The sequence below is a fragment of the Perissodus microlepis genome, chromosome 15 (genome assembly GCF_051167445.1).
Source record: "Perissodus microlepis isolate ML-2025 ecotype Zambia chromosome 15, ASM5116744v1, whole genome shotgun sequence".
Taxonomy (NCBI): Eukaryota; Metazoa; Chordata; class Actinopteri; order Cichliformes; family Cichlidae; genus Perissodus; species Perissodus microlepis.
In genome coordinates this window covers 32,699,977-32,724,068 of record NC_140475.1, presented here as the reverse complement: position 1 = coordinate 32,724,068, position 24,092 = coordinate 32,699,977, and the positions used below count along the sequence as shown (strand labels likewise).

Here is a 24,092-nt window from a genome sequence, read left to right as displayed (position 1 = left end):
GCAGTGCTGGCTCAGGGCCAGAAGATCGCAGGAATCTAATATTGATTTTTTTTTACCTTTGCCTTACACACAGAAATTTCTCCAGATTCTTTGACTCTTTTGACGATATTTTGTACTGTAGATGATGATATATTTGAAAGTCTTTGAAAGTCTATGTAATTTTAGGTTGAGGAACATTATTAAGAAATTCTTTCACAATTTCTAGATGTGGTTTTTGCCAAATGATGAACCTCTGCCCATCTTTGTTTCAGGGAAACTTTAAGATGCTCTTTTTATACCCAGTCGTGTTACTTGCCAATTACCCTAATTAGTTACAAAATGTTCCTGCAGCTGCTTCATATTAGTACCACTTACTTTTCCAGCCTTATCTTGCTGCTGTCCCAGCTCTTTTAAAATACGTCACTGCCATCAAATTCAAAATAAGCTCTCATTTTTTGTCATGAAACAGTAAAATGTCTCACTCTAAAAATCTGATATTTTCTATGTTCTACTGTGTTTTTGAGATATGCAGATCATTGCATTATGAATTTATGTACATTTTACGCAGCACTTTTTTGGGATTGGGGTCGTACAACTCTGAACATCCTTCTTCTCAACGCTGGTAAGGTGAGATGGAAACAAGCAAAGCAAACGCTTCTATAGCAACAGTTCATTCTTTCATCGGTTTGACTGGCCGGTGCAGTGCCGAGATTTTGGAAAACACTGAAACAGGTCTTACCAGTTTGGAGTGAAAGTGGGGAGAGCGGCCGGGAAAGCGTAGGCGACGGCGTCCCGACACCGAGGCTCTTCCTGTTGCTGCTGCGACAGCTGGAGCACAAACAGCAAAAAGAGAAACCTCAACAGCCTGTCACAGTCAAAACATATCACTTATCTGCATCTGCCATCACAATTTATATACAAGTGTTTCTGTAGTAGTTTGAATACTAAGTGACTGCTGTATTCTGCAGATGAAAATAACCTAACATTGGCCTCAGTAGGGTAATCTGTGCCCTGCAGGTGTAGTAACATGCTGACAAATTAGTTGCAGTGTTACGTTCATGATCAGTGAATAACAAAGCTTTATTTCTTCTCATTATGTCCTCAACAAGGTCCCTTTAAAACCTGCAACATTCTCACTTTTAAAATAATGACAGCAGCTCCACACCTTAACACAGAGCACTGCATGAAACACACTGATAATACCAGCAGCTCTTTTAACTGACGGGAAGAACGATATGGCAATGCCAGAAAATAATAACCTGTTGGTTTCCTTCAAAGTGAGCGTAATCGCTGCTGCCCTGACTTCTTCCACCTATAATTACAGGTCTGAGTCATCTGAGTCTTCCAGTGTTTCGGATTGGCTTTAAGTATGTGTGTTGAGCAGCAGCTTGTCGACACAAAAGGCTCATGACAGTGTAACTCTGAGGAGATTAAGCAGACACTTGACCTCTATCGTAGCAGACCGTTATCCTCCAAGCTGTGACGGTTGAAAAAACACAGAGTAACACCAAAGCAGTTTTGGTGTTACTCTGTTTTGTGTGCACACTGGAAGGAGAAATGGGGGTAAATGGTGCTGTGGAGATAGGACATGGATGTCCAGTGCGCAATCCTCATATAACTACATATTATTAAACAAAACAAAAATAGCGATATTCCTGAAAAACACGTCAAAATTTGTTGTTGGTGTTCACCATCTTTAGGATGTCCTTACATTATTAATTTCATTTCAGTATTTTTTTACTGTTTCTTGCAATCGCCTGTTTGTTTTAAAGGCAGGAATTTCCATCGTTAATTAGCAAAAAGACCTTTTTCAGACATTGCTGTAAATCTACTGCAGGGTGCCAGCCTATCACAGGGCTAACTCAGAGCAACATTCACGCTCACCATCACACCCACGCCTAATTTAGGATCATCAGCTGACCTAACATGCGTGGCTTGTGACTGTGGTGGGAAGCCCGAGTAAAACCATGTCGACATGGGACCAACATGCAAACTCCACACAGAAAGACCTGCACTTTAGGTCATCTGAAGATCATTAATTTTCTGGACCCATATACCTTCAGCCTAAGGCTTAATTTTTTACTGGTTTAAACACAACCAATAAACAACACTGTGTTTGGCGATTCTTGACCAAATGGGTCTGAAAATGATCTACTGTACTGTCTTTTGTGCAAGATTAGAAGGGTGTTCAGCATTCTGTTTAGTCATATGTTGCATCTGTTCGTTTTATTAGTATTTCTCGAGATTATATGAGAGAAAGAAACTAAAGAAAGTAGATCCCTTTTTAAACAATACGTTTCCAATATTTAAATGCTAATACTAGTAGCAATGCTGTCAGGCAAGTAAATAATAAACAGAATACCAATGTATCACCACAATTCACAGGTTACTGCACAGAAAATAACAAATGTGGCCTTGATCTATACCACAGTTTGATAGAAGACCCGTTTGATGATCAATTGTGACCAATGCTGTAGGAGAACTAGCAAGTCTTGAAAATTGTAGACGGACGATTGACGCCTTGCAATGAAATTAGCTCCACAGTTCTTCAGCTGAATGACCTATTATCATTTTTTTCTTTCGGCTGCTCCCTTCAGAGGTCACCACAGCGGATCATCTGCCTCCCTCTCACCCGATCCTTAGCATCCTCTTCTGTCGCACCAACCCTCTGCATGTCCTCCATCCCTACATCCATGAGCCTCCTCTGAGGTCTTCCTTTTTTCCTTCTTCCTGGCAGCTCCATCTCCAGCATCCTTAGTCAAATAATTCCACTAGCCCTCCTCTGCAGATGTCCAAAACCGTCTCAACCTTGCCTCTCTGTCTGTCAACCTGAACTGTCCCTCTGATACCAATCTTCTCCATCTTTAGCTCTGCTTATCTTCCTGTCAGTGCCACCATCTTCAAACAGTCCTCAAATTCAAATTCATACTCCGATGGATGCATTAGAGAGCATCTATCTGACCTCTACACTTCTCCATCAGCACCCTCAGAGCAAATGTGCTCTTTTTCAGCATGAAGCCATAGTGCTGCTTCTCTTCTTATCTACCTTTAACGACTCTTTCACTACATCTTGATAGTATGGCTGATAGTATTACTACAGTCCTGCACATCATTCTAGAAAATTGGTATCAGTACACTTCTTCTCAGTTACCCAGGCATCCTCTTGCTCTCCAAGATTGTAATTACCAGCCTGGTTAAAAATGCCACTGCCCTCTCTCCTGGACATCTGCATACCTCTACAGGTATGCCAGCTGGACATGCTTACATAACCACCTTGTCACTCTTAATCTTCCTTCACCGCTGCCCTCACTTCTCCTCACTAATCTTCTTCACTTCCTTATTCACTTGCTTTCCTTGATCTGTCCTCAATCTCTCAGTTCCTTCATTCATTAGGACCTCTAAGTACTCCTAACTTCTCTGCACACTCCATTCACTCGTTATTACATTTCCATTCCGGTCCTTTAATCACCCTAACCTGCTGCACATCCTTTCAAGCTCAATATCTCCACCTAGCTCGTGTTAACCTAATACTATTGATGAGCTAATTCTTTCTTTACTTTGTTATTTTTTTCCTCTTTCCTTTTTTAACACTTACCAAAAATACAGCATTCATAGCCCAGTACAGATAAGCGTTAAGAACCACAGCTTGCGTTTTTTATGTGTTTTGTTTCTTTTCTCTGCCCACTGGAATTAAACTCAACCAGTGAGATAATTTCCGCCTTCAGAGCACCTCTGCCTTGAGACGCGTTTACGTAACTACAACTGTAATCTGCAGGCAAATGCATGACACACCAGCATGACAGATCAAGAGAGAAAACTCATGAGAGCCACAATCCAAAAAGGATGCCCTTCTGTCACCGGACTCAAGCCTGAAGGGGGGTGTGTGCACGCTGACCGCAGCCGCCGGCCCAGCTTGGTCAACAGATGTCCACCACTGTGTGTGTGTTTGAGAAGGGAAAAGGAGGGAATGCTAAATAATCCCCTAAAAGGAGGAAATTCGACATTTCAAAGTTGCTGGTCCAAGCACTCCATTCCAAATTTATGATGCAGATAAAATGAAGCAAATACCTTCTGATGTTTTAGAGCCCACAAGATGAATTGAGAAAAGTCACCTGATTAAATAACTTCTGGCTGCACTGATAAAAAAAATCTCAATATCTAAGATGTCCAGCTGCACATTTAAAGTATTTGATAGCCAGAGGGGCTTTTTCAGACTGTGCCCGGCACGTTCTGGAGAGCATATCAATCACTGAATGACACTAATCACTAGTGATCCTGTGTGACATCCTGCACAAGGAAGTTAACAGGTGCAGACCTTATCTCCAGTCAGCCAACAGTAAACACAATACATTACACCTAAATATGACTTCCAGGCAGTCATTATAACCCTAATCCCAAATCCAACGTGCAGCACATCAATCTAAACAGGGATCCGCACATATAATTTTATTATTTAGTCTATCCACACAGCTTTATGTGCCAGCTGCAAAGTGCATCCACTGACAAACACATGCAGACCTGCTGTCATGCTACATCCAATTTCAACAAAGGAAACTGCACACCGCGCCTATTATTTTAAGATCCTGCCTCTGAGAATATTGGCTTTATAGCAAATATTATCTGCAAACAGCTTCAGATACGATGTTTTCTTCATAACCACAAAAACAAAAGAGTAACAGAGGGCAAACACTGGATTAACGTTCAAGCGATCGGGTTGCTGCTCTGAAGCAGCAGCTAGCTCGTGTTGTTAAACGTAAACGGAGACGTTTGAGTGAGTTAGGGAAGCCCAATGTAATCGTATGTGGTAGCTTTTAAAGACTAAATAGCTATGTGGGCTAGTTTCAGCCTCCGGTATGTCAACTTCTGATAAGTACCTCTTCGAGCGCTTCAGTAGCGACACCGAAACAAAAGGGGACTTGCTCTGGCTCGGCACCGCAGACCAGTGAATCGGATCCGACATGCTGGAGGATTTTCTTGCATAACCCCTCGTTTAAAGTTTATGCTGGTTTCAAAAAACATAAGCTCGACTTGATGTGAAATCCGCTCCCCCTCCAGCTGCTCCTGCTGCTGCTAAGACTGCTTCTCTCCCCACCATCGTCTCTGCTTCTTCTTCGTCTTCTTCTTCTTTTCGGCGGTTCCGTTTGTATTCAAGCCGAAGTCAGACTGCCTCGTGCAGTCCCAACATCTCCGGAGCAGCCGTTACATCCTCCGGTCTGACGGAAAGCGCTACACCCGGGACATCACGTCCTTCGTGGCTTGTCGGTTAAGCGATACCGCTGAAAACAGCCTCTCAGCCCGCGGTACTTTGTCCACACCGTGTCCGCTCGCTGCGTGTCTCTGCGCGTGAGGAAGCTGGAGACCCGTGCTGCGTTCAAGCGCCGCTCGTTACGTTCGCTACGCACTGCCGCAAAAGTCTGCTCAAGTTTTGGGGCTTTTTTTAACTGACCTGTGTTTTTGTCGCTTCTCTTTTGTTAGCTAATTCTTACAAAACAGTTTAAAATGGACAGTGGCAATCCCCTAAAAGCCTGACAAACAGTTCTGAGTCCAGTTATATTCCCATTTGCAATGGTTTAAAAATGTATGTATCTGTATTCATATTAATTTTTGTGTGCAGCACTAGATTTAACAGCTCTTTTCCATATCTCCACTCTGTTCTCATCCATAAAGTGCTTTAAAACCTGAACATTATGGCTAACAGCTGGATCTTCTAGTGTCAGTGCAGCTAGCCAAACAAGAGCCAATTGCTGCTAAAGATACAGTTAAAGTGGACAGTATAGCCTTGATTACTTAACATGAAACTCATTGTTGGAGCCAAAGACCACACAACACACTGATTTTTAGTTTTAGTGTCTTTATTTCCCCCTGAGTTATTGGTTCTGTTAGTAATTAGCTAACATAAATAAATGTAAATCTATTGGCTTCTGTCCCGGCACAAGGTGGCGTTAATCATGTTCTAAAAGGTTCAACTTTAAGCACTTAAATCCAGCTACACAAATAGTTGTTTTGGTATTTGCACAACTGATTGCTATTTCTGCCCAATAAATGTGACTGGGTATCAAAAACTGTGAGAGCACGTGGTGTAGTGTTTGATTTTAGTTTAATAGATAATCCTCAATGAGCCCCACATTCAAATATGCAACCATACTGTACCTCCTGATGAATAATAATACTTCATTTATGTGCGCTGTGGGTATATATATTTGTATTTGTGTGTACTGTAGTTAGGCCGTTGTGGGGCAGGTATACTGTCATCAGTATCAACAGAGCTGTCTTTCAGTTTCAGTGCTTTCACGTGTATTGGACAATAGACAACTAGAATAGAAGCAGCTTTGCCTAAACTTGGGATCTGTTAATGTCCTAATTATTCTAATTCCGTACCAATAATAACACTTCACTTTAGCCAGGACATGCACAAAAAGATAACATAAAAGATAACATTGATGGCAATATTTTAGTGTGCACTGGATCTGGCTAAGTAATTTCCCAGAGTGGAAACAAAGGTATTCATTTCAGTTATAGTCAGAAACCCAGCCCCGATTTGTTGGTCCCAGTGCTGACTACAAATGAGACTTGCTGGCCTGTAAGGCGGTTTCTGTCTATCTGTCTTTGCTAAAAATGCAAAAGTAATATTATTTGTAAGACTGAAAGTGTGAGTCATGTAAAGATACCAAATAAATACAACATTCCTGTAGCAGATTAATAAAATAAAGCTTTCAGTCATGCTGTTTTCTGTATGATTAATGACCCTGGGATTTTGAAACGGAGGTGGGGGAGAATTGTTGGTTTGCCATAACTGCAGCTAAAGACTCTAACAGACGGTGCTGCAGCTCAGATTACAAAAGCAGAGCAAAGAAAAAAAACTGACACCACTGAAGACTGGGAGTACAAATCCAAACCACGCTGACTCCTACCACGCAAACGTGCTAGAAACCTGCTAAAAGCTGTTTTTCTCTACTTTCTATCTTGACTATTTATAACCTACATTAGCCTGAGACAGCCACTCTTTTCATATAGGCTTCAGATAGGTCAAAACGTAGCTTGAATTCTTTTAGTATGTATGATTATACCTCTCTGTGTGGAAGGGTTATAATCATATAACTGCGAAATTAACATAATTTTGAAAAAAATAGTCGCGTAAACCTGTGTGTAAACGAGACAGGACAATATGCAGATATCAACAATCCCCCTTTTAAAATCATTTAATCATAATAATTAGCAATGAACTGGAAAATGAATCTAATTTTTTTTTGTTCTCCTGTTTAAAAGAGTTCATTTTTTCTGTATTTCTTTAATAACCTGGTGTACTGCCATGTAAACAATAACAACAGTGCAAGATCATTGTTACATTTTTAAGTTTCCATAGAAAATCTTGTCCAAATAGACCAAGAATAATTAAAACGTGTAATATATAGAGAGAGCAGCCTTTGTATGTTTTATGATTAGTTGTGCTGCAAACCTGCAAACTATCCTGTTATGATGTAATACGAGTAAACTTACAGATGCCGCTTGCATTCATACCTTGGGGATAATTTCCTACAAAACGTGAAAGCAGCATAAGATGTTGCTGGGGTATACCATTAGGAGCCTGGTAGAGGGAAGTTCCAGATAAACTTATTGAATAGTGGTACATTCCACTGCACAAACTACATCCAGTACTTGTGCACTTACTCTTGGCTTAGTACACGCACGTACACACACACACACACACACACACACACACACAGATAGATAGATAGATCTGCAACTTTTTGTTTCTCTAATTATACTGCAGCACATCTATTTAAAGGCATCATTAGAAGTCTGCATGTACAACAGTTATTTCCCGAGTGTTTTTGTAGTTAGTTATTTTTTACCTGACCTTAAAACTTCATTATGTATAAGATTAGAAGTGTCAAGTTAGAGTCTCAGACCAACCAGGCCTAAAAATAAAACCTTCTTACACCTCTGCACATAATAATAACGTTACTCTTTAAAACGTAATCTCGTCATCTCCATGACCCAAAAACTAACTGAAATCTTTCTTTTATTTCAAGCTAACTGTAACCAAGCACCTTACCTTGACAAAAAGAGGCATGTCTGTGTCTGAAGCTATCTGATAACAAAGATAGAATATTGCATATTTTCAGGCTTGGTCATTTCTGCACTTTCCATCACAGCAGCTTTAAGTGGAATTTTATAGATATTTTCAGTGAAATGACTTTGTTACCACTGACATACCATTCATGACTGTTAGTGTCTCTATGCACATTATTTCCCATACAGTCGGGCCATTTTTCATTAAAGGCTTTAACATAAAGTCATGTGAAAAACAGAGTTTTTACAGGATTCTGAGCAGTCGTGTCTAAGCATACCTTCATGTGCTGTGATAGGAATTAAAAGGGTAAGGACAACCGATCATCAGCAAATGTAAACATCACCTCTATAAAAGCAGACATTTGTCAGTTTGCCGGTCTGGAGCATTTAGGTGTGTATTGACAAAGTGCCACATTCTTCCAGGAGTGGGCGTCCAGGCAAATTCACCTCAGGGTAAGACAGTGAAATGCTCGGAAGAAGCTGCTTTCACTTGCTCCCTTACTCACAAGGGGTCACCACTGCAAACAGAATGTCTATAGGGTCATTTTCGAAAAACTCACAGCCGATCAGGTTACAGTAAGTATTTACAAGTGAAAACATTCAAGATATCTGCAAGTCTACCCAGCAAATTCACCCCAAGGTCAGACTATGCAATGCAAACTGCAAAAAACTCAAAAGCTACAACTCAAACTCTACAGGCCTTAGTTAGTGTGTTAGACGTTAAAGTCAATAACAGTGCAATTAGCAAAACACAAAACAAGTATAACTTGTTTGTGATGGTTGCCAGGAGAAAGCCTTTTCTCTATCAAAAGAACATGGCAGTACAGCTTAGGGTTTACAAAGCTGCCTCTAAATAAACCACACGACTTCCAGGATGATGTCCTAGAGACAAGACCAAAGTAGAGAAGCTTGGTCCCAATGCGCGGCATCCTGTTTGGCAAAAATCAAACACAGCACATCAGCACAAACACCTCACATCAATTATCAAGCATGGTGGAGGAGGAGTGATGATCTGGGCTTGTTTTGCAGCCACAGGGCCTGGGCACATTGCAGTCACCGTATACCAAAGTATTCTAGAATCAAATGTGAGGCCATGTGGATGAGAGCTATGGCCAGAATTGGATAATTCAACGGGGCGAGCCAAGCACAGCAACAAATCTATAACAGAATGGCTGAAAAAGAAAAGAATCGAGGCGTTAACGATTTGGTTATATGCTGGCTATTTATGCACAGACCTTAAGAGAGCTACGCTAAAACGCCTGCAAACTTCAGTGAGCTGAAGCCACGCTGTAAAGAAAGGTAGACCAAAATTCCTCCACGATGATGTGAGAGACTGATGAAATCATGATTGCTTCAAGTTATTGCTGCTAAAGCTAATGAATAATTTTCACATGAAAAACTCTCTCTTTCACGTGACTCTACCAGATAGCTGGAATTTTTCGGTCCTGTTTCCAAACCTTTGGCACCTTATGTTATTTAATCTAATTTGAACTGGTTTCCAGTCAAATTTTAAATAAACTTCCATCTACCCTGACACAAAGAAACTCTGAAGTGATTTACTTTTTTTGAGTCATCAAACAGGTTTTATTGGATATACAGCTCATACCAGGTGGCTACTTAGGGTGTGGCAGCTTAACATAATTTGTTCTTGTCTGTAGTTTAGGTTTAGGATTTGGCTATGCTGCCAAAAGATTAGAATGGGTAATACTGAAAATGAATCCTATGCCAGGCAAAAGGCATGTTGTCTTGTCACATTTTTTTCCTTCAAGCCAAACTGCAGCACAATCACAGTATCTGATCCAAGGGTTGATGTTGGGAAATAAGAAATTTGCATACAAATACAGAATCTGATGCAAGTGAATGAGCATGTGCCTGGGTGGTGAAACAAATGCAAAACGGTGTTAAAAACACGAAGCCAGCAAATATGGAGCCGGTCATGCTGTGGAATCAGACTATGTCCATGTGCAAATGAATGCATGTTTTTTTGCATCCCTAGAAAAACTGTGCTCATTTTTCAGGAGAGCAAATGAGATTCATTACTGCTCAGTGTGTGGTGTGACAGCCTAGCGGTGCTCACACATCCAGAAACATGCTGGATGCAGCCGCCTCTGTTTGCAGTGTTGCCTTCCTCCACAGCACCCAGCACCGTTGCCAAGCAACCCACTAAGACTTAGAGACAACTAATAAACGACACGTCTTCACTGGTGAAACAGAAGCACCTTCACATGCCAAAAAACAACAACAAGACAACAAAGAGCACACGACTCAACTGATATTTCTGACTTTTTCTGATCTCGTTTTTTTTCTCAAATAGGAAAAGCAACAGAAAAAAACACACCCAGATTGTGTTATTGTCATGTATATAAATGAGCAAATTATGATTTTTTTATGTCATATCGATCCAGTCAGGAATGATTTGGTGCATTTTTATGCACTATTCTGAAATAATAGCGCATAAAAGGATCAAAAGCAACCAAATAATAAGAGCTGTATCATTCTGAAATAAATGAAATTTAATTACACTTGCTGGCCCATGTTAACAGTAACGTTAACATTACCTGTTCAGCAAATTGTCAGGGTTTTTTTTGTTTCTTTGTTTTTTAATTTAATTTAAAAATGGATAGGTTTAGTCCTTAGGAAGAGTTTGCGTGTGACCTGGCTCTCTTACCTCCAGGGATGAAGGGTTTGTAAGGGGCTGCAGGGGCTGCAGGGGCTGCATGGGCTCAGGAGGGTGGGGCTCTGGCATGTGGGTGACAAACTGTAAGAGCAAGACATGGTCACGTGCATTAGTGAGCTGGCTCAGCAACTTGGCCCGTCAGGTGTCTGTCATCATCAGTCAGTGCTGGAGCTTTGGCGCAAGGTTAGAGGCCGATGCCCGCCTCTCTCCGGCTGACATCACCACTGGGGCTGCCAAAGCCGATGCCCATCTGATAGCGCTGTTTATTTACAGGCTCGCTGGGTGCATCCCTGGATGCATCTGATTAGCCGGCTACTGATCTCGTGTGAGCTCTTACACAACAGGAAGTCAGCAGCTGCTTGTCAACACACCAGACAGGAAATTTCAGCATCCAACACACATTTATTGAACATGTAGCGCAATCTTTAACAGTGTTAGGAGATGCCTAAGATCAGATAAATCGAGGTTTGACTTCCTGAAATCAAAAACAACAATGCACTTGTAGTTCTTGCACACCCAAACCTGCACAGCATTGTCTCTAATGAATCTCAGCTACTACTTCACATCTTAATGCACGGTCGAGATAAGCAGGCCGAGCTTGCTCCAAAATCTGCATCTGTCTAACACTGACATAGTGCGTGAAGTAATTCTCTCTCAGATTTAAGCTCTGCCTTCGGGGTTCCACAAAGCTGCTATTGTCTCAGTTCTGCAGAAGCTTCTCAGTGCTAAACACGGCCCTGGCTACCACAGCACTAATGAACATGTTGTCATAGTAATGCAGGGCGGACGGTAGGAAAAACAACTCCTCGCACAAAGACTGATCATTCTGTAGTGCCTCCTCATAATTAAGCAACATATGTGAGTCGTTCCACTGCATTTCATTTTGACACGTCTTCTCCTTAAGACCCTTTAAAGAAAAGCCCCGAGTGGTGCTTGAGTGAATAATCTGTCAATTCCATACTGCATTTCAATTTTATCTCCAATCTTGTCCAGAGTGGAAAACAGAGTGGAAAATCTCAGACTGACTCATTTCAGATTTTCCTAAATGTTCAGGGAGGCTCTGATATTCAGACCGGCGGTAGCTACAAATCATCAGATAACATCCATTGGCTGTCCTTAAAAACTACAATCCAATTACAACTGTGCTCAGACCTAATGGCTTCTTATTATTCCACGTTAGTCATATTTTACCTCATAAGATCCAAAGTGTCACTACGACTACAAATCTGGCTAAATACTCGAAGAGCACAATTCACCATAACAAAGTCTATCTGAATGCCAGGAAAGTGTTACTTTTCACATTTGCACTTCCAGTAGTGGTTTGATTCAGCGGGTGCCATCATTAAGACCCTGAGACCCTCCCTGCTTGCAAAGCGTGAAACCTCCTCTGTATCTCAGAAGCTAAGGAGTGCCTAAAAATGAAATGAAACCAACGCATGCTCAGCCGAGATGGTCCACAGAGGAGGCAGATGGATGCATGGATCAGAGGATGATGAGGATGCGAGAAGGGAGCTCCTACGCCTTATGGATCAGCATCCCAGTGGGCAGCAGCAGCAGGAACCCCCACCCCTCCCGCTCCCTAACCCCCTCCCTTTTCTCAATGCAAAAAAAAAGGCTATATTCACTCAGAAGGAAGGGTGGGTGGACATAAGACTGCAGTCATGGGCTTTGATAGAGACAAAAATTACAGGTTAGCAATTGTAAGAAAAGCCAGCGTCTGTCCTGCTAAATAAAACACTGTCAGTGTGTGTTGGTCCTGTGGAAAGGCCACGATGTGATTCATGCAGGACTTGTGGACTGAGCTTTAAAAAAAGAGACAATAGAGAAGGAAAAAAACAGAAAGTCATATGAAATTAAACATTTGGTGAGATTAAAGGATTGGGAACCTGGATGAAGTCATTTCACGGACAAAATATGTCAACGCCATCACAAGTTTAGTATTGTTTTCACTAGTTTGACTTTACACATTTAACCAGGCGTAAATTGAGCAAACACGGATCCAGTTCAAGGTTGGACAGCTTGATTTCTCCACTTCAGCTCAGTTTAAAGATTAACGCGCAGGGTGGGGGATCTGCCAATTTTAAGCCTGGGTCTTCCTGAGAGCACTGATGATGTTTCTAAAGACATAAAGGCTGCTGGTGAGACACCTGTTGACTCCTGAAGTCTCCAAAGCGCATCGTCTTCAAAATATGAGAATAAACCGAAGCCGTTACCAAGACAATGAGAATGCTATCACCCAGAGAGAGATTATTTTTTACATCTTTCGTGCTCAGGTGGCTGTTTAACTTCACTGCGCAGCAGATAGCTGAAGGTTTGAACTAAAGCCACGGCGCATCTAAAACTCTGTTGACACCACGAGCGCGTTGTACACGAGTGCGTGAACGCTCCTATTTCTCACCTACTGCAACTTCAAATTCAGCAGCCACACAGGACAGCTAGTGGTTTCTCATCTGCAGCGCAGCACGAAAACATTTTGTTTGTTTGTTTGAAAAAAAGCAGAACTTACTCCAGAGTCAGAGAGGGGATCTTCAGTTTATCTCGTCTCGACTTCATTCTTCCTGAGCACCGAGCTGGGGCTTCACTTACCACAGCGCAGCAGCGCTTGGTCTCGCAGCCGGCTTCCAGCCACTCATCGCCGCCGTGGGGGACTAAAAATAACCCCTTTAACCAAGTATCGTTTCCCGGCGGCTTCAGCGGATTCCGGGTTGATTCTCCTTAGCAACAGATACAATAAAAGAACTTAAAAAAAAGACAGTTACTGCCAGTTTTGCGCTTTTTGTTTGTTTGTTCCCCCCGTGCGTCTTTCAAGAGCACCGGAGAGCGAGCGACTGCCACAAAACCGAGGGAACGATGGGTCACCGCTAACCTCCATGTGACTGGTGGGAAGGGAGGGAAGGGAGGAAAGCGAGGGGGAAGGGGGGTGGCCAAATCAATTTGGGCGGTGGGTGACAGCCATGGCAGAGTCGAGGTTGGGTGAGGACGAGAAATTCATGTCGAGAAGGAGGTTTTATTCACAAACCCGATGAGTCTGAATGCGCCCCGAGGTTTGGTCATTTCGTGTATCTTTGTATTTATTTAGGTGCGTTACGCGTTTTTTCACATTTCTATGCATCATATGGCATTAAAAAAAACAACCTAATACAAGCGTTTCTTTTTTTTTACTGTCAACTCTGGAACCACGAACACTGGCAGGCTGCTGGTCGTGATGGAACTGGGGAATACCTCTGCCGGAGACCGTAACAGCTGCCGCACACCAACATGCGCGCTTCTATTCGTGGAAGCGCCGTGCACGCGCATGTGAGGACTGTCTTGCTGTTACGAGCCTTTATGTTGTGCGGATGTGTGGCAGCTGTGGCCACACCGGTCACTGAGGTGGACATGCAAAGCCCACACCTAGTTGCTACTATGCACAGATCTGATGCCCCTGCTGCCGGTTATAACAGTTTTTGAGTGCACATAGACTTAAAAAAAAATAAAAAAATCATACATAATAATAAGCCAGTTACGTACGGTGGCTCCTAGAGACAAAGCACGTACAAACTCCAAAACACTTACAAAATCCAAAACACTTACAAACTCCAAAACACTTACAAAATCCAAAACACATGCAAAATCCAAAACACATGCAAAATCCAAAACGTGCAAACTCCAAAACACATGCAAAATCCAAAACATGTACAAAATCCAAAACACATGCAAACGCCAAAACACAGCAAAATCCAAAACACGTGCAAACTCCAAAACACATGCAAACTACAAATCACAACGGAAGTGCTCCAAGACGCTAGGGGCAGTGTTGAGCTGTGTTTGTTACCTAGTAACTACACAAGCCAGGAAGTACCAATGACCGGATTTGGGGTCTGCAGCCATAAAGGCCGCATTTTAAGGCCGATTACGTCACAGCGACACGACGAAGGCTGTCCCAATTCAAAGGCTGCTCGAAATGCGGCCCTCAAATGCGTCCTTAATTTCCCTGAATTTTAAGGATGGGTCGGTGTAGCCTTCATGGCCCAACATATCCCAGACTTCATAGCGCGGCGGTGGTGTGGATAATTTTGCCAAAAAAAACAGCGGAAGCGGAGCGGGCGAAGAGTAAACTTTCAGAAGTAAGTACTGAATATTATGTTTTTATAATGAAGAACATTAAAAAAATTACTGTTGGCCAAATGTCGGGAAAGTTATGTGATATTAGCGATGTTTGTACTAACTTGGTTTTAAAGCCTTTACTTCAAAATATACGCCGTTCAATAGTTGACCTTAATCTTACAGAGAATGTGATGATTTTATGGATAATTAAAGTCAGTCATATATCCACAAACACAACAAGCTGAAAGTCAGTGATGCTGCTCGGTTTGCAGTCCTGATTATCAGGCACAAGCAGGATTCACTGCACTGTTAATGTTAGCTATGTTATATTGCTGCCTCTGTTCGGTGGTGTCGAGCCAAACGGACTTTAACGTGTGTTTGAACGAACTGACGGTTCACTCGTTAAGCTGAAAGAAAGATGCTTTAATCACAGGAGTCACACATGTGTCCACTGTACCAGCTGGGAACTCTTCTTGTTTAGCACTCGTAATAACACAAACACTAAATCCTCCTTGTCTTGTGCTGTTTTGTAGCAGTGTATACACCTGAGACTGTCACCTGTCTGTCTGTCCTGCACTCTCTCTCTGTTTCTTTCTCTCTGATTGTGGAATAAAAGTATGAACATGTATTTATAAGTTACACTTGTGTTTGAATCCTGCAGCTTATCACACATTTGATTTCCGTGTGTGACAACTGCAAGTGTCCAGAGTGAGGACAGACTGAGGGACCCACTGCTGCACATCATCTGTGAGGCTTTGCACCCCTGATGATCCACCAGGACAAACTCAGCAGTGTGTGAGGAAGAGGAGGAGCCAGCAGCAGCTGACAGATGGAGAGAATAGACAGACTGTTCCCTGTTTGTGAAGGACTGCTAGGAAAGTTTAAAATAACTAATTGTCTGTCCTGAATCAGTCTTATTAGGTAATGTTCAAATAATTTTATCATTCCAGTGTTTTCAGTGTGGGAGAAAGTACTCAGGGCCTTCAGGTTAAACACTATGAAAGGCAGAAACAAGTTTAATGTTCAGAAAAATAAAGTATGTATCAGCAGCAGAATGGACCTAAAAATAAATGTTTGTTTCAGTTCTATGAAGCTTTGAGTATTTTGGATTAGTAGTACTGCTGTGTTTGTTGCATCATATTGCTGTAATTGTTTATATGCTTTATATATTCTGAGGTAAGTTGATCTATAGTGTGGCAGCACGAGGTGAGAATAAAGTAAATACTCTTCACAGTTTAAAAGACAACGCCACTCTGGGAATTTCACCCAGAGAATACTGGAAGTAACACTAATCACCAAGAAGGCAGTTAGGTTTGTTATACTCAGTACAGAGACGAGGTTCAATGATAAAACAAGTTGACAATTTATTAATAATTATTTAAAACACCGTATAAAAGCACAATCATAAACATCCATGTACAAATATGCTTAAAAAGGTATTCAGAGCTGAGGCTTACCAGTGGAGGGGCAGGGATGCCACGCACAAACTCAAAAAAAGAAAACACACCAAGACACAAGTGCAACACAAAATCACACACTCACACTAATAAACTAAACAAGGCAGGTGTGTACACTCAAAGGATCCCACCACCAAGGCACCCTAGTCTCCTCCACGTCGGCACTCCGCATCTGAATAAAAGAAACAAAGAAATGTTAATATATTACAACAAAAATAATATGTAGCGCTGGGGGATAACCCAACTGCAGGACCACACTGGTGATCTGCAGCTAGAAAAAGGGCCTCCCACCAGTGGCGTAACAAAAATCCAAACAACAGATCAAAACAACAGAAAAACAACATACAATCTGGATAAAACTTTAAAATCTGGAGCAAACGGAATCGCCGTGTTGCTCCAACTTGCCGTCTGCCCGACTATAAGTTAATCATCTGGTCAATCAATATGTACGCCAGCTGACTCCCATAACCGGCATGCATATGGCCGCTGTCCACGCCGACATCCACTTTAAAAAGCTGGCAGCAGCAGGAAAAGGAACCTCGCAACGGGAACAGATGGTAAAAGCAAAGCAAAGCAGCAGCACTTCAGTTAGCGTGGCATTGCGTAAAACTAAGGCCCACACTTCCGAGTAAACCGCGTCATGAAACATGAGCAGAGTGGCTCATAGGAGGCTTCTACAGCTATGACCAGCCACGATTGAGGCAGTGTTGCCAACTCCTCAGTAGGGAAAATCGCTATTGGTTGTCCTAAAAGTCGCTAAATGACGTCATCGCCTAATTTGCATAATTGGTCATGCTAATCTAATTGTAACCTATGTTGTTGGAGAGAGAAATAACATCGTGGAAGAGACATAAAGTGAGTAAAAAACGTCCTAAATGCATTTAGAGTTTATTTAGAACTACAAATTAAATTTCTTTTAGCAATTATTGTTTTTTTTTATGTCACAATTCCAACCCTGCTCCTTTACCCGGGCTTGGACCGGCAAAAGTGACCCGAAATAGGCACTCTGGTGGAGTTACTTTGTGTGTGTGTGTGTGTGTTTATAAGTAGTTTTAAACCTTGTGATCCACAAAACAGCATAAGAGTAAAAGAAGAACTGACTGCGTTACAGCACCCGCTGCTTGTTGAGAGTAAAAGCGATACGCGCTTTCACGTCTTTTTTTAAAAAGCTAAGGGGTCTGAAAACTCGCTAAATATAGCGACAAAGTCGCTAAGTTGGCAACGCTGGATTGAGGCTTCAGAATGATCTCTGCAACACCAAAGGGAAGTCAGGTGACCAAAAAGGAGATCACAGGTAAGCGATCCAGGAATGCTCAAATGGCCACTATTTATACTAGCGCCCCCTAATGCGCCAGGCTGAAAGTGGGTTGAACCAAAGAATAACATTCATCCTGCCACAATAGTGTTACATCATATTCTATAAGGATGTTATGTGTTTGTATACTTTCTGCCCAGTTTGACCCATTTAGCAGAAGTCAGCCTGTTTAAGGCTCTGACATCTATTCTGTATGACTAAAAGCAGTTATGACATGGTGTGATTTTCTCACCCCATAAAGGAATATTCAATATATCAGTCTACTCTTCATTTTATCAGAAACAGTTATCACAGCTTGTACATTTTCTTTTTATAAATATATGTAAGCAATGAGCCAAATTTAGTAATGCCAACATACTGAAGGAACAACATTTGTCTCTTATATATGACACACCTATATATGCACTGTCAATATCCATTTTGAATCAGCTGCAGACGTCAGAGTAACAACTGACTGACCCCCACATAAAGTGTGTTACAGTAGTCCACAGGGGAAGAAATAAAAGCATGGATCACGGTTTCAAAGTGCTGCCTAGAAAGAAAAGATTTCACTCTTGCCAGTCGCCTTAAATGATAAAAACTGGACTGGTCCAACTTAAAACCAAGGGCAGTAACAACAGGTTTAAAATAGCCTTCCAAATCAAAAGAAGAGGACTCACAGGGGCTACTCGGTCCAAACACCAACAAATCTGTTTACTTTTCATTCAAATTTAAAAAGTTTAGAGCCAACCAAGCTTTAATGTTATCTAGGCATGTCAAGAGAGGTTTTATTCAGATGCCATTCTTCTGCTTCAGTGGCAAATAAATTTGGCAGTCATTCCTATATACTTGTCTTTGAGTGAAGATTTAAGGTGATAAGACATGTAAATAACTGCAACTTGAATCTGTACTGAGGCTCAGTATTTGACACAGAGTTCATGTTCACTGCTGTAATAGCTAATAATGATTAATATAATAACTATAATATTGGCCATATTATATTTACATTACCAAAGTGATATGACTTTAGTCTCATGAACAACATTAGCTAATTGTTATTTACTAACTAATCTTAAATGACTGTTCAGTACAGAAATGAAGCCCAAAAATCATGTTTTACTGTCCTATGGTCTCAGCCTCAGATACTTATCAAATCACACAAAGCTCTTGTAGAAACAAACAAACAAATGAACAAAATATGTTCTCCTTCATTTCTGTCAAACAAAGTTTCCAGCGGTTAGTATCATGGTTGCTAGGCAACCTGGGAAGCGCAACGGAGACTAGACTAGCCCATGTGTTTGCAACAAACTTGCCGTTTATTTTGCAAATCGAGCTCAACACTGCCCCTAACGTCCTGGAGCACTTCCGTTATGATTTGGAGTTTGCATGTGTTTTGGATTTTGTATGTGTTTTGGATTTTGTACGTGTTTTGGAGTTTGCATGTGTTTTGGAGTTTTCACGTGTTTTAGATTTTGTACGTGTTTTGGATTTTGTACGTGTTTTGGATTTTGTACGTGTTTTGGATTTTGTACATGTTTTGGAGTTTGCATGTGTTTTGGATTTTGTACGTGTTTTGGATTTTGCATGTGTTTTGGATTTTGTAAGTGTTTTGGAGTTTGCATGTGTTTTGGATTTTGTACGTGTTTTGGAATTTGCATGTGTTTTGGAGTTTGCACGTGTTTTGGAGTTTGCACGTGTTTTGGAGTTTGCACGTGTTTTGGAGTTTGTACGTGTTTTGGATTTTGCATGTGTTTTGGATTTTGTACGTGTTTTGGAGTTTGTACGTGTTTTGAATTTTGTACGTGTTTTGAAGTTTGCATGTGTTTTGGATTTTGCATGTGTTTTGGATTTTGCATGTGTTTTGGATTTTGTACGTGTTTTGGAGTTTGTACATGCTTTGTCTCTAGGGGCCACCGTAGTTATGTAACCGGACTTAACTTAAAGATATAGTGCACCATAAAAACCAGACAGCAGTTCAAATCCTAGATGCTCTCAGTTCACTTTTAAACTCTCATTCCAGGAATAATAATGATAATAATATGATGATGATGATGATGATAATGCTTTTTGCCAAAAGGGATAAACTTTCCCACATTCCCAAATAGCATGCATAAATGTCCCTGGATCTGAACTACATTTCCAGCATATATTACTGGGACTGATTCCCATTCTATAAAGTTTGGACAGAGTGAAGTACCATCTGTGTATTAATTTATACTGAGTAAATTTACCCCTGGCCTCTCTTATATATTTATCAGAGAATGACAAAATTCTACCCCAATCTTCTTTAGAAATTGCACAACTCAAATCTCTCTGCCATATAATCCTCAAGTTTTCACATATCTCTTTTTTTTTTGGATTGTTAAACAGTTTGTAGAAAACAGCTGCTCTATGTGCTGTACTGGACAATTCTAAAAACTCCACCACCATATTTGAGCTTTGAGTAAATTTTCCTTTGGTAATACAATCCCTTATTTGTAAATATTTCCAAAAATTATTTTCTCTTATCAAACCATATTTTTGGGTTATTTCAGCGAATGACATAAACACTCCCCCTGAGTAAAGATCACTTATCCTGTGTATGCCTTTGACAAGCCATTCCTTCCAGAACACTGTTTTTCGCCCAATCTGTACAGCGGTGTTGTTCCATAGCGAGGTATAAGGTTGTCTTAAATGAGATGCTCCACACATCTTGTGCACCTCTACCCAGACAGTTTTAGAATACCCGAGCACTGGGTTATTATGAAAGTCTTGTCCATTAATTGCCGAGCCCTGTGAGAGAACATCCAAGGGTGTAAAAGGGCTCACTAGTTCCTGTTCGATCTTCATCCAGCTCAGCTCAGAGTCTGAACCTGTCCAGTGCTTGGCCAGTCTTGACATTTCAAAAGCTAAATTATACAACTTCACATTTGGGAGGGCCATTCCCCCAATGTCTTTAGAGGCCCACATTTTCTTTATATTCACTCTTGGCTTGTTATTCCACAAAAAATCTTTAATTAACTTCTCAAATTGACTAAATATGTGTAAAGGAATTCTTACAGGTAATCACATTAATTTTACCCCATAGTGTAAGATTCAATTTACCCCATTTATCCAGATTTGTTTTTATCTTTAGGAGGAGAGGTTCCATATTTGAAAGCATAATATCCTCCAGTTTGGGTTTTAATAATATTCCTAAATACTTCATACCTGAAGGTAAGTACTTAAAATTGAATGGAGTAATGCATCTAGAATGACATGATGCTGAGAGTGGCATGCCTTCCGATTTGTACCAGTTTATCTTATAACCTGACAACCTTGAAAATGACTCAACACATGTGAGTAGCGCTGGTAGAGACTGCATGGGATCCGTTAATACTGCTAAGATGTCATCAGCATATAGAAATAACTTGTGCTCCATACCCCCTGCATGAACACCTCTGACATCCCTGTTAGCTCGAATAGCCAAGGCCAGTGGTTCCAGAAATATTGTGAAAAGCAGCGGGGACAAAGAACACCCCTGCCGGGTCCCGCGAGTGAGATGGAAAAACTCTGACACCAATCCATTTGTCAAAACTTCTGCCCTTGGACTTGCATATACAGTTTTGACCCAATTACAAAATCCAGGCCCAAACCCGAACCTTGCAAGGGTTGTCATAAGGAAGCCCCATTCTACCCGATCAAAAGCCTTCTCAGCATCCAGCGAGAAGGCCGCAACCGGGGCTAGACTAGATTTGCTTTTGTGCATGAGATGAAGAAGTCTTCTAATGTTATCACCTGAGGACCTATTCTTAATAAAGCCAACCTGATCACCATTGATGATATCTGGTAATATTTGATCCAGGTGGAAGGCCAAAACCTTCGTCTAAATTTTGCAATCGACGCCCAAAAGGCTTACTGGCCGGTAATTTGATGGGTCCGATAGATCCCTATCCTTTTTAGGAATAAGGGAGATTAGTGCCTCATTAAATGTACTCAGTAAGGAACCTATTTCTAATGCCTCAAGGTAAACTTTATGCAAGACTGGAGCTAAAATATCAATATATTTCTTATAATACTCAATCGGGAAGCCATCCAAGCCTGGCGATTTCCCATTTTTCATTGATGAGATCGCAGCTCTGACCTCTTCTTCAGTTATAGGCTCATCCAGCCTTGTTTTCTGTTCCTCAGAAAGAGTAGGTAATTGTAGACCTAAAAAAAATGTCTTCACCTCCCCCTCATTAAGTGCACCAGCAGAGGTATGCAAATCTTGATAAAATGATTTGAAAATTGAATTTATTTCTTTTGATGAGGTTACCACTTAATCATAGATATATTCTTAATCATAGATATATTATTTAAATTATCTTGCTGCTTCAGTTGCCTTGCCAATAGTCTACCATTCTTTTCGCCACCTTCATAAAATTTTGTTTTAAGCCTAAATAAGGCATATTCTGCCTTTTTGTTATAAATGTCATTCAGCTGGTATTTTAATTTACATATAGTCTGGTATTTATAATTTGAGTATTGTCTCGCTAAATCCTTCTCCAATTCTCGTATTTCTTTATCTAAGGTTTTTTCCCGTTCTAGATCACTTTTCTTAACTTTTGTTGCATATGCAATTATCTTTCCTCTTATATATGCTTTAGACGCTTCCCAAACTGTGGCTACTTTATCTGTGGAACCCATATTTTAAGAACCAAAATTTTAAGATCCTTTGTTAACTCCTCACTAAAACTTTTGTTCTGCAACAACATCGTGTTAAGCCTCCAGCGACCCCTCTTTGTTCTATCTGTGTTTAAATCAATTTGCAACTCTACCGTGGCATGATCACTAATGGCAATGGCACCAATCTCACAGTCGACAACTGAATCGACCGAAGACTTTGATATTAAGGCGAAATCTATCCTCAAATATGTTTTATGACAATTAGAGTAAAATGTATATTCCCTTGAACTAGGATTAACTAACCTCCAAATGTCTACTAGGCAAAGATCCTCTGTCAGTAAATGAACAGCCTCTCTGTCCCTGGGTGCAGACCTACCCCTGGGTTTCCGCCTATTTGCCTTTACGTTTCAAGTGGGTGGGGGGTCAGCTTCACTCTGCTTTTATGTTCACTTTCACAGACACGGCGCATTTACACAGAGGGGATATAGCCTACTGGCTCTGTGAGCACGTGGCCACGTCGAGACCGTCCACATAAATCACAGTGTTGAGCGTCTCTAATTGGCTCCTCGTGTATGCGCGCACGTGCGGGCTTAAGTGGAGAGGAGGCGGGGGGTAGTTTTACAGCCTGACTAAAGGTAGAATTTCCTACCACGGGTAGTGTTTGTGTGCTAGTGTGTGCTTAAAAATCGATTCTCCTGCTGCTGTAGGTGGATGTACGAAGTGCCGTCCAGTAAGAACATCTAAAGGTGGAGGTTTAGCTGCTTCAACTGGTCACACCTCAGCTCCATCAGTGATGCCATCAAAATCAGAGTCCAATCCACACCAGCTCCACCATCATCACTCACATTTCCACACAGCACTTGTTAGACTGAGCAGTGTGCTGCCTGTTTACTGTTCGATTACCATAAGACAAGCATGCACGTGTTTTTGAAACTTTGCAGTTGATAGTGATTCTGGTTGATTTGTTTGATGTTTGGCCTTTTTTTTTTTTTTTGAAGAAAACACAAGAAATTATGTTGTATATTTTTTATGGTAAATCAAGGTATCGTTCAGTTCATCGTTCATTTTGTTGGTAACAGTGTGTGTCTACTGTTTGGTGTTTGGCCAGCAGTGTTCAGTAACAGTAAAACTGCAGCAAATCAACGAGATGAGCTCACTACAGCTCAGGAAGCTCACGGATTCAGGCAGTAGTTCGCTTGTGGGATAGCAAAAAGCAAGGAAAGCACTCACCTGTAAATCTCCCACACCTTGATGATGACTCTTCATAGATAGATCGATAGATAATGTATTTATCCCCAAGCAGAAATCAAATATCCAGCAGCTCAATTTAAAAACAAACATCTCTCCAGTCATAAATTAACAGATTACCTCCTATCTCCCAAAATGACTCAAAAAATGATGGGTTTATTATTTCACCTATTTAGCATTGTGCATGGTCTGTGACATCATCTTCAAGCCCTGCAAGGGACTTTAAATGTGGCGTATGGATGATGCAAATCCAAACTAGAAAGGTGGATGTTGGTGAGTTTTGGAGCTATTGTGTGGAAAGGTGGAAATGTACCATTGTTGACACTTTGGAGAGCCTGTGGCGTGCGTGTAGTGGTGGTGGTGGGGTTCCCGTTCTCGATTGCTTGGTAATTGTTTTGTTAAAGCAGCGTTTAATAACAGAGTCAGTTTCCATCAGAGTCAGTTACCATGGAGATGAGGGCTTTCCTGCTCTTCCATTCTGTGCGCCTCCTCCCATCACTGCTGTGTGAGATTCAGCTTAGCAAAATTAATGCCGTAAATGATTGCGAAGTGCCACTTAATACATATTCTTATGTCATTCACACACATGCGGAGCAATGCAGTAAACTTTCAAGGTCATTATTTGTTAATATTAAAGCAGATACGGCTGTTT

General features: G+C 41.2%; 1 protein-coding gene and 1 long non-coding RNA gene across 5 annotated transcripts in view; one reads left to right on the top strand and one right to left on the bottom strand.

Annotated features, from left to right (window-relative positions):
- The window catches only part of mast3b (microtubule associated serine/threonine kinase 3b), a 35,828-nt gene extending 22,221 nt beyond the window's left edge, over window positions 1-13,607 (bottom strand). Inside the window, exons 1-3 of one of the 3 annotated variants that reach the window (XM_084954419.1) lie at window positions 13,236-13,607; window positions 10,721-10,810; window positions 719-807 (exon numbers count right to left, since the gene is read on the bottom strand). In XM_084954419.1, coding sequence (XP_084810545.1) covers window positions 719-807; window positions 10,721-10,810; window positions 13,236-13,282 — 226 coding nt within the window. In that variant the 5' untranslated portion in view covers window positions 13,283-13,607. Of the gene's footprint in view, window positions 1-718; window positions 808-4,853; window positions 5,354-10,720; window positions 10,811-13,235 lie in introns of those variants that run through there. The other 2 variants (XM_084954418.1, XM_084954420.1) reach the window with 2 other exon arrangements.
- Window positions 13,608-13,661: 54 nt separating this feature from the next.
- Window positions 13,662-15,901, top strand: LOC146372502 (uncharacterized). Of its 2 annotated transcripts, none has more exons than XR_014802828.1 (2): window positions 13,662-13,773; window positions 13,922-15,901. It is a non-coding gene; the product is annotated as an uncharacterized LOC146372502 (long non-coding RNA). The 2 variants fall into 2 exon arrangements; XR_014802829.1 differs by having other exon boundaries at window positions 13,662-13,808.
- The last annotated feature ends 8,191 nt before the right edge of the window (window positions 15,902-24,092 follow it).